Raw genomic sequence first — 11,626 nt, 5'->3', positions numbered from 1 at the left:
CATCAAATTGCTAAATCATTATATTGTCAAATCGTCACTATAGCTCCAAATCACCGTCATCAAGCTATGACTATTGCCAAGGTGTTATGATGATCACTATAGAAAAGAAACATTACTTATAGAATATTGTATGCAAAGAAAAGAAATGAAAAAAAACAGAGGATAGTTTTTGAATAATCTGGCTTTGTTGGTTGGTTCGATCAAATCGTATGGTGTATCAACGGTTTTGTCCAGCTAATTTTTCTTTTAACCATGGAGCAAAAGTTCGATCGAAATCAGTCGAAACCATCGAGTTAACTCGATTTTTTAGGTTTTCGAGACGAGTTGAAGGGGGATTTTATAAAATCCCTGGATTCGACTGGTTTCGATCATATTTCGGTGGTTTCGACACATGTCCATTGAGACTTGGGGAAACTTGGCTCGAAACTAGGACATATAAGTATTTATACCAAAAACCAAGACAGAGACACTCAGTTATGTCTAATATTATTTAAGTAAATGTTTTTGTATTTGTATTTCATTTACTTAAGATATAATTCATAAATAAGCAAATACCCCCCATTTGAATTTAATAAAAATAGTTAAAAAAATCAAATTCCAAAAGGATAAAAGGTCAACCCCCTAGTTCAAGAACAAAAACTAGATTTTTGACGGTAGGTGCAATTTTCAACTTTCTAATGCTGAGGTTTTTTTTTTCAAATCTAAAAATTTCATAAATCTTAATATGGTAAAACGTTACTAAAAACCAAAAGTGCGGTACAATATTCATTTGTTTTGATGTCCAAACAAATATTTTCATTCAGAGTGATTTTGACAGTTTTCGCGCACACCAAATTAAGTTTAATCGATACATAACTCCTTCAATATAAATCAGATTTAAACAATCTTGGACTTCTTGGTAAGCTATCAAAACAAAGCTTTCTAACAAATACAAGATTGCTTAAATCTCATTTATATTGAAGAAGTTATGTTCCGGTCAAACCTTATTTGATACTATGTCCAAGAACAATATACAATATAAAACTTGGATCAAAACTACAAGTAATATTTTTAGTGTTCTCTATGTGAAACTAATGCATGGATTGAGTTTAAAATGTTAAAAATAGACAGCACAGCAAGAATCAGGGCAAAAAAAATACAACTTCTGGGCCTCGAAACCAAGGTTCAAGTTGGTTTGGAGAAAGTCCCAAGTTTTGACCGAGATCTAGTCGAAATCGAAACGAACTCATTTTCTGGTTGGTCGAAACCCAAGTTTTAAAAACCTTGCTTTTAACATAAAAAGAGCTGTTCATAATCCCCTTGAAAGGGCCATAGGGTCCTCTTCATTCACAATCCACATCTAAAGGTGTCAAAATGGAACTAGAACTAAACCGATCATTTACAACCGAAGCACACCCTATAGAATAATGATCTGCTTTAGATTTGTTAATTTATCTATCTAGTTCGATTTTGATTTGCACTGAAAAATCAATGTTTCTAAACCAAATAGGAATCGAAAAATTGAATAGAAATTGATACCTCTTAGACGAATACTCCCTAGCTCATGCATCAATTGGATTAAATAATAAACTAATGATTAATTTAAAAAAATGACCATTGTTACATCATACTTGAAACATAAAATAAGTATGATGGGCCATCTTAAAATGGATTAACAAACCCTTCCTTCTATTGAAAGAAATATTTTGTTTATCATTTGAGAGTGAAGAAAATTAAAATAGGAAACAAAGAAATGTGAATGGATAAGAAGGATGGGGTGAAGATTAGATGGTTATTTTTTAATCACAGGCGTGGGAAACAAGATCGATGAATGGGAGATACCGGGAGAGAATGGGGAAACACAGGAATATAGGGTATGAAAAGCCGAGGTAATTTGTTATCGTTTCCCAAAATCTGCACTACCAACTGCATGTAAACCAACTGTAAATAAGATAACGAAAACCAAATAGAAATAAGTAAAACCGGACTGAATGCATGCAAAATCATTTTTTTATTCTAGTTGATTTATATCCGATTTGGTTTTAATTTCACCTTGTTAAAATGTAAACCACATCAGAATCAGGCCGAATAACTTGAGCCAGATCGATTGACACCCTTAACTAAACTCCTTGCCTCCTTGTATCAAGATACTTTAGTGACTAAAGAAGATCCGTATTCCGACGATTTGCTCTTAAACCAATGCCAAAAAATGGATTCGATCGGCTCAACCATCCGTTCAAAATGTGTGTCGATTTTTTCTAAATAAAAACAAAACCGGAAATTTTAGCTGGTTTTATTAGATGGTTTGATCAGACCATACCAAGCAGAATAAATAAATAAATAAGGGAAAAGGTACAAGTCACGCACGTGCGCCCAAACACAAGCCAACGCAAAAAGACCGGCTCAATCACCCCCATAAAAAGACAGAGGGGTTAAGGGTGTACTAGTGTTTTTGTGGAATTTTTCTCTTCTCAGGTTCCCTGTCCGGTCAAGTGCGCAGGTTCCTCTCATAGGAAGACGGAAATGATGACCTCACCCCACTCGGGCAGTGTGTTTGAACAGAGGGTGAGGTTGTCATTTCCGCCCCTCCTAAGAGAGGAACCTTGACCGGGCAAGGAACCTGAGAGGAGAACGATCCATTTTTGTGCTGGGCAATATTTAGACGCAAGTGCACATCGAGGCACAACATCAATTAACGTTCTTTCTTTCAATAAATAAATATTCGCACATGAGGAGATGGCAGGTTGTCACCCCCTCACATAAAGTTAGAGACTTAAGAGTGACTTCCATGTATAAGTCTTGAAAAGGGTTTCAATTTTATAGAAGCTGGAATAAAGGATGTTCTCATTGGATTACAAATTAAACCTACTCCATATGGGAACGAAGAATGGAGTGACCTCTACATTAGAGTTGAATTGGTCATCGGATTTAATTGGCTCTCATTGGATTTCGAAAAAACCTACTCCATATGGGAACGAAGAATGGACTAACCTCTACATTAGAGTTGAATTGGTCATCGGATTTAATTGCTAATTTTGTACACATTTCTTAGGAGACCACTGTACCCATTTTGTGAACCTTCAGTCCACCTTAATTATGTTGGACATTGTATTATAAGGGCCAAAGGGGATCAGGTCCTCAATTTTTCAATGTTCTAGTTTTAACAAATCTAATTAAGGTGATATTAATCGGATAAAATATATGTGCACATTTTGATAATCAATTAGGAAATATTGTTTCATATTGAATTTGTATGGGTTATGGATATTGTATTCATTTTTCTTAGTTGTATATATAGTGATTTTGAACTTTTGGTGCAAGTATATATTTACGTAATAATAATTCTCCAATTGATATCTGTATATTGTCTTTTTCTTTTTGTTTTTTTCTTACTGTCTCGTTTAATTTTTAAGCCATTTAAAACGTACCTCTTGAACAACTTTTTTTGTATTATCATTCCCGTTTTAACTAACTATGGTTTTCATAGTTGATAAGAACATAAGCAACAATCACTATCTCTGCTCATCCATATCAATATTAGTACCAAGGGTTCCAATCTTAGAACTGACCTATTTAGTTAACAGGATAAAACCTAGGTCCCAATCCTGATTATTAAAGGGATATAATTGATACGATTCCTAAATTGTGTTTTACATTATTAGTATTATACATCTATCACTATTATGACCTCTAAATTGTCACTTACTTTAGAAAACAACTTAGTATACGAAAACCTTGATGAATTTCATGGTTTACTTCTTCAAACTCCCTAGAATCACATATAAACTTATCAAAATGACAACATCAATTAATGACGTTTAAATAATTTTGAGAAAAAGTTCTTTGTCCTCAAGTGTGACCTACGTCAACACTCTCATGAGTCTATCTATCTTCTTCCCATATGAAAAAACACTGTAATTTTATATATGATTGTGTAATCATCAATAAATTTATAATAACAAAATTAAAAATAAATTAATGGAACAGTTCAGTACTACGGCTCTATTTTTTTTCTTTCCTTTATTTTATTTTTGCGAGTATCCGTAAATCTTTTTTTCTCCTTTTAAAAAGTAGACCATTGCTGACGTAATCGGATGACGCCACTGCGAACAAGGAGGTTCCATTTTCCAAAGGAATTTTGTGTTATAAATGCAGAAGAATAGGGGGTGGTCACATTTTTGTTCACAGAGTCACTCAGTCTCTCTTTCTGTCTCCTAATTCATCTTTTTGGAGTTTCATCTTCTCTGTGTTCTGGTTTTGAGATTTGTGCGCGCGTGCTTCTTGGTTGTCTTCCCAGTCAATCAGATACTTGAACTCAGAGAAAAATGAAGGTCAGTTTGTCTCTTCTATTTGGCTCAAATTCAGTTAAGATCGATGCTTCGGTTGTTTTTAACTGTTTTGAAGCAAATTTTTGTTTATGAGTGCTATCTTCTTTTTCTGGAGTCTTCTTTGAGGAATATAATATTTCACTTATTGGGTTTTTTGATGGAGATTTTCTTTCTTTTCCCTGTTTAACTTTTGGAAGTTCTTATCAAATCAACTACCCACTTTGAATCTGATTGGATATCTTCTGATCTCGATCTGCTGCTTCTATTTGTTACAGAAAGTAGTGTTGAAAATAGACTTATACGACAACAAAGCCAAGCAAAAGGCCATGAATGCTGTCTCTTCGGCTTCAGGTATCTGAATTATTAATTAATAGGTTTTTTCTCACCTCAACCGAGAAATTAAATGCCCTAGCTAAGCTAACAAGTTTTTTTATTCCCTTTTTTTTGGTTTTAATATTATTTGCAGGAGTTGATTCCATCGCCATGGATATGAATGAGAAGAAAATGACGGTAATCGGAGAAGTGGATCCTGTTGAGGTTGCCGGGAAATTGCGCAAATTTTGGTATACCGATATAGAGTTTGTTGGGCCACCGGAAGATCCTAAGAAAGTGGAGGAAGAAGCCAAGAAAAAAGAAGAAGAGAAGAAGAAGAAAGAGGAAGAAGAAGCCAAGAAAAAAGAAGAAGAGAAGAAGAAGAAGGAGGAAGAAGAAATTGCCCAGATGGTTAAGGCAGCAATAATAGATGGTGCAGCAGCAGGTTATAATAATAATAATAATCCATATAGGTCTACGATGACACGCTACTATCTCGAGAATGTCGGAGAAGACAATTACGGCAACCCAGCTTGTAATTGTGTTATCTCTTAATGAATTAAACTCACTTCCTTCAATTCCTTTCCTTTGTGGAGGAGGAGTTTGGGTGTTGGTTTGTTCATTCATGCTTCATTGCTGCTGCTCTCTTCACTGTTATAAATAGAATAAATATATAAAATTTTGAAAACACTCCTCAAAGAGACCGTATCATGAGGTTAATTGGTTCTCCTAATAGGGTTTCGGTATCGGATGGGGATGATACCGATACTGGTGTATGTATCGTTTTAGCATCGGTATTGCCCCTACCTAGTTGTCCTCGATGTGAATCAGACTATCATAGCGCAATGACAATCTACCACTATGCCGGTCTACTATTACTATGACAATATGGTGATATGCACAGTCATATCGTTAAATCACCGCCATGTGTTTTATCATCAAATTAAATCACCATATTATCATATCACTGCTATAGCACCAAATCGAATTGGGATTAAGGGACGGATCTCAACCCTCTATAGGCTTTGTTAGTGGGGGAGCCGGGGGGGGGGAGAATAGATCTGCCCCACTCTAACTCTATGACTACTACCAAGGCGCTTATGAAGAATTGAAGATCATCATAGAGATATTTGGACAGTGTTAGTGTCCCATATTGAATCGATATTGATATGGTTATCAGTGTCATACTGATATGGCCGATAATTTGTGTCGTGTCAATGTATATCATATCTGTATCGGATTGGTATCTGCCAAATAGAGAGAGAGAGAGAGAGAGAGAGAGAGGGGGTTAAAAAATGAGTTGTAGGAAAAGAGAAAAAGGGGAATGAAAAATTGTTAGAGGTGGAAGGAATTAAATATAAAAAAGAGAAAGTGAGAAAAACGACAAGAATTTGAAACATTTTTTTTTGAAAAAATGGGGAAGGAATTGAATTTTAAAAGCAGAAGTCAAAGTTATTCAAAGTGGTCTAGTCCTTGCTACTATGATTGATAATCTCGTTTTTTTAAACGGTGATCATTCGGCGAACCTGCCTACCCATGCATCAGCTAAGTTTGGTCTTTCCTATATTTGTGATAAATGTCGGTTTTTTTTTCTCTTTCTTGACTGCTGGAGCCCTTTCTAGAATCAATACATTCTCAATTACGTTCTCATAAGCTTGGTCTTTCCTACATTTGTGATGAGGCACTTTTGATTTAAAAAAAAATTGAAAAAGAGATTTGAAGAGAGAGAGAGATAATAAAATAACTGATGCAGATATATTCATGGAGATCAACAAGCATATAAACATGATTATGGAGGTGTGTTTCGTGTACCTGAATCCATGATTGTAGAAGTCAAATTCTTTCTTGACGATCTCTGTTGTATACAAACTGTGTTGGTCTGATCTTCCTTCTTCAAGAGAGAGATATGATGCTGGTTGAACGCAGATAGCCCATCTTTGGGTGGCAATCCATTGCCACAAGTTGGCTAAAGGGTGTACTAAGACTCGGAACTCAGGTTCTCATACGAAAACCTGATATGGACTCCTCTCAAAGTATCAAATAATTTATAATATATATATATATTTTTTATCTTTTTAATAATAACATATAATTTGATGCCTACCCGAATGAGCTTGGCTTTCCTATCTTGTTTAATTGACTTAAGAGAGAGAAAATATAGAATGGCAACAAGAAGGCGTATTACAAGCGGGATAAGAGATTGAGTCCCAATTTGATAGCCATGTCATGTATGTTGACCCGAAAGTGAAGTAGTAATCACATGATCCGGCAATTCCATTTTTTATTGGTATGGATGATATTTTAACTAAGTTTGTGACCAACTCTGATATCATGTTGAAGTATTCTATTAAAAAAACTTAAGCTATTAGATGGAGAGACCCACTTAGTATATAAAGTCATTCAAGATCCCAAATTTACTAATGTGAGATTGAATGATTTTCTTGAGTTTTATTAATTTTTTTCTTCAATATCTTTTGTTTTTCTGTTTTATTTAGTCATAATTCAGTATCCCTGACCCATAGGGATATCGATCTTGGACTGATGGTTGGGACCATTGGTCATTGTGGTGCCTCATGCCTGGGATATGTTGGTCTCAAATTCGAGACCCCTTCTCTCCTATTGTCTGCAGCAAATCAGGTCCTTTCTAGAATAAGTGTTGGTCATTCCTAGATCCCTCCGGACCCCTTTGTGGGTCTGTCCCTAGTAGATCTCTTGTTCGTCACCCCTAGTGTGTTATACTTTAGCATTAAAAAAAAAAAAAAATCAATTGACCCTCCAGCCTTAATGTTTTTATTTATATATTATGATATGGATGATCCTTTAAGTGAGATATTAAATTTTGGGGACTTGGATTGAAGGATAGTGATAAATGACATTACTTAAGGTGCTAGGCTTCTATTGGTTAATGTTGTACTGGTCAAAGGACCAGCAAAGTGGAATTAATTTGTTAATGAGAGTTGTAAATTGAACACAAGGTGGTTGGGTTCTTATTTGTTTATATGTTCTCAGTTTGGAAGGCAGAAAAAAATTAAAGTAAAATTAGTTTAGTAGATTATAATTATTAATTTCTTAAGCCACTTTATGAAAGGACAGTACTTGAAAATGAAATATTATATTGACATATAATAAGAATAAATTCAGTTAGTTCTTTCAAGTCATGGAGATTTGATGTGAAAGCCAACTTGCAAATTGCTAATAAATAATTAGTAAAATTTAATTAACTTTATCTGTGAAAAAAAATAGTTTTTATAAGCACAGATGCAAGATTCATGACACTATTTGGCATATACCAGACCTTAATGTCAGGTAGGTCATCAAATACATATCCTATATATGATATATCTAAGGCATTATTATGATGGAATCATTTGGCCAACCCTATAAAAATATTTATGAAAAATCAACACATGGTAGTTTTTCAAGTCAAATGAGAATATAAAAGTGGATTTTTATGTGTCAAGATCTTCACTAACCATAGTTATAAATGAAAAAAAAAATGTTCTAATAACTAAAGGGTTTAAGGTATGTCTTTTTTGGATTTATTGGGAATTAAAATCTCTCATTCATAACTAGAAACTCCAACCCCCTCCCCCCAAGAACCATCACAAGATTATTAAAATATTGTTGTGGATTCCAAAAGGGGACAAACAGGGTTAATGGTTGCAGTTTCTAATGATCTTTGTTACTAATAGGAAAGCTTATCTGTGTTTTTTTTTTTTTCCTTTTTTGTGATAGTGTGGATTTAAATAAGAGTGTTTAGCTAGATCATCTTGGATGCTTGAGTGAGTAGTAAATTGTTTGATTAGTGGCATTAACTGTTTTGTGGGAGACATCCCTTGATCCTATATGGCTCCAAGTGGACTAATCCAAGAAGCTGACATGAAAAAAGCTATTCAAAACTCAAGAATAGGTAAATTTAATTATTGGAATATTTTTTAGTCCAGTTACTCTAAGTCTAATTCTAATTAAAAAAAATAAATATATATTTTAAATCGTAATAATTTGATGTAGATCAAATAAGACAAAAGACATTGATCATATAAATTTTTTAGTCAGAAATATAACCATATCTATCCTCTTTAAGACGGAAAAACTTATTTTTATTATATGAAAGAAACAATTTTGATATGATAATCATTGAAGATTTTATAGAGCTACAATCAAAACTAAAAACAAAAAAAAAATCCTTAATAAGCAAGTTTCTACCTAGATGACAAATGACATCTCTTCTACTTCTAGAAGTTAGTGGGGTAGTTGTTATATAGGTTTTCCTCTTGAAGACTAATCTGAGCTTATCTAAAAAGAGGATAGAGATAAAGTTCTCTGCATTGGGGGCATAGGGTGCGCTCAGACACATGGGGGTGGGAAAAATGATCGGCCCACCCCCTCTGAATGACCTAAATTCTACCCCTGTCCCACACCATGTGTCTGGGTGCAGCCTGCGCCCAAATGCAATCCCAGATAGAGAACGTGCCCCCAATAGCATATTATTGGGTTTAGTTCCCATGTTATTGTAGTATAGAGTCTTAGACCAAATGAGCTCTCTCTCTCTCTTACTTTTCAATTCCAAACCCGATTAAGTATACTTGAAGAGGGTAGTCTAGTTTCTCCATCGATCGTCATCTACATCCATTGCAATTTTTGAATCCAATACTTGATCCATGGAGTTTTAATCCTCTCCAATTCCTAAAGTGTGGCAGTGTTAAGTGGAGATGTTGTCACCTGGCAGCTGTCGCATCCAAGCTCATTGATATGGACCGTTGGATGCGGCAACTGCCAGGTGTCAACATCTCCACCTAGCACTGTCGCACTACCACACTTTAAGGAATTGGAGAGTCCATGATCAGCAACTCCCAATTGTTGACTTTTCCATAGTTATATTTATTCATTTATTTGTCTATTAATATTGTTTCTTCCGAGGCCAATATGGTCAAATTCCATCTCAGGATTTTGAATCCTTGGGGCGGATATGGTATCGGATCTTTGGAGCAATTCTGAAAGGGTTCATGATTCTCTAGGGTAATGTTTGGATTCTTCAAAATTTTGGAGTGATTCTTTCAAAGTAGAAATTTTCGAAACCAAAAGTTATATGCTTTAGGGAAAAATTTCTTTAAGGGGCTCAGGTAGGATAGTCTCGCACATTGATGTCTATCTCTTGTTTTTCCTCACACGAAATGATCTGGTTGCCCTCCATTGTATGATACTGTTTCATTGCATCTCATTGGTGCACTACCTTAAACCGTTTGTTCAAGAATCCTCTCATGTTTTATTATAGAATTAGTTTGAAAAAAAAAAAAAAAAACCTAATAAGTTTCTTGAGGGAAAATCATTACAAAAATCAAAATGCATCTGCCCTACACTATTTTTTTTCTTCTTTTTTTGCCTATACACCCAATCCATATTGGTATTGTATCGGTATTGATTTATGGTGACACTAATATGTATCGATTGATATTCCAATACGATACTGAAACTTAGAACCATGGCTTATGTCATAATGATTTACCTTAATATTAAAGGGAAAAAGAAACTTGAAAGGCAACGTGGTCCCTAGGTCCAAACACTAAGGAGGACGAAATGACCGCCTCACCCCTATGAAAGATGAAAATCCCACCCAGTGGAAGCTTTCATGCACGCTTTCATTGGCCCCCGCACTCACACATGACCACATTTTGCCTTCCAAGAAATCTCTCCCTTAGATAAATTCCAAACTATATTCTTCACAGCAAAGAAATTCTCCTTTCATATGTGACAGAAAATTGATTGAATATTTTTGGTGATTGATTATGTTTTCTTTGATCATATGTTCAATTTTATCTCCCCAAATCAACTCCCCCCCTACCCAAGTCAAGCTTGGATCAAATTCTTGTTAAGAAACAAATTTATTGAGAAGAAGGAAGCGGCAAGGCAACTTTGTCTTTATTTATGACGATATATGACTGATGTCTGAGGATAAATGTGGACTTGTGAGTTGTGAATGCGATATACATTGCAATCGATTGATATCAATACTATTTGAATACGTATCAATATCGTATATATACAATAGAGAAAGGATTCTTTGAGCAAGTGGCACAGGGGAGTGCATCAATAAGATGTGATAAAATAGTATTGTATATAATTTGAGAGTGAAGGAGATAGACACATATATGCGAGTGTCTCTTGCCTATCACAGCGGCTAGAGAAACTTTCTTTGAACTATATATTGCATGATGTCATGACACATCTGCCATTACAATATTTTACTTAATTACATTATAAAATTAGGGGAAAAGAACATTGCCCGACCAGTCTCGTGGCCCTGCGCTTAGACATTGGAGCACATGAAATTATTTCCCCCCTTTGTGAAGTAAAAAACCCAATCTATGTTGATGCTCCTGTGCGCGCTCTCATTGCTCTTGCGTTGATGTAGGGGCTATGCAACCAGACAACAATCTCTTGCTCATAAAACTAGTAAGTGAAAAGTGTCTCTGAGCCTAAGGCATTTTCTATGCCTTATCACGAATTAATTTTATTATTTTTTTTTCTCTCCTAACAAAATTTATTGGAATTTTATGAGAAGGTGTAGAGAATGTTGTAAGTTAGAGAACTTTTTCCCAATTAATAAATAAATAGGGGTGGAAGTTACCCGTTTATTTATTAAAAAAATGGGAAAAGAAAACTGCCTCGTCTCGTGGCACATGTGTAAACAAAATTACTGTCTCACCCCCCATGATAAAAATTTTCATCCATATTGATGTCCCTATGCACGCTCTCATTGGTCCCCATATTAATTAGGGGCCATGAGACCAGATAGTACGTGATCTCTTACCCTTAAATAAAAGACCGAGTTTCTCTTCACTCATGGTAAAGGAGGAATCCCCTAACCAGGCCATTGCTATTGTCATATTGATATGGGGAGGTGCAGTTTCAACTTCATCAAGAGGAATGAGAGTGTAATGATAATTCAAGAGTCCAATCACATGATAACATCACCAATAGCTGGTGAAGGAAAACTCAATTCTTAT

The 11,626-nt window shown here is 35.0% G+C and overlaps 1 protein-coding gene across 1 annotated transcript; it reads left to right on the top strand.

Annotated features, from left to right (window-relative positions):
- The first annotated feature begins 4,304 nt into the window (after positions 1-4,304).
- LOC122655643 (heavy metal-associated isoprenylated plant protein 39-like) lies at positions 4,305-5,174 on the top strand. The gene is made up of 3 exons (XM_043849902.1): positions 4,305-4,310; positions 4,583-4,658; positions 4,774-5,174. Exons 1-3 carry the CDS (start codon positions 4,305-4,307, stop codon positions 5,172-5,174), a joined length of 483 nt encoding a protein of 160 aa, XP_043705837.1.
- The last annotated feature ends 6,452 nt before the right edge of the window (positions 5,175-11,626 follow it).

This window comes from Telopea speciosissima, chromosome 1 (genome assembly GCF_018873765.1).
Source record: "Telopea speciosissima isolate NSW1024214 ecotype Mountain lineage chromosome 1, Tspe_v1, whole genome shotgun sequence".
NCBI classification, from domain to species: domain Eukaryota; kingdom Viridiplantae; phylum Streptophyta; class Magnoliopsida; order Proteales; family Proteaceae; genus Telopea; species Telopea speciosissima.
Note: the sequence above shows the minus strand (reverse complement) of the source record. Positions and strands in the feature narration are given on the sequence as shown.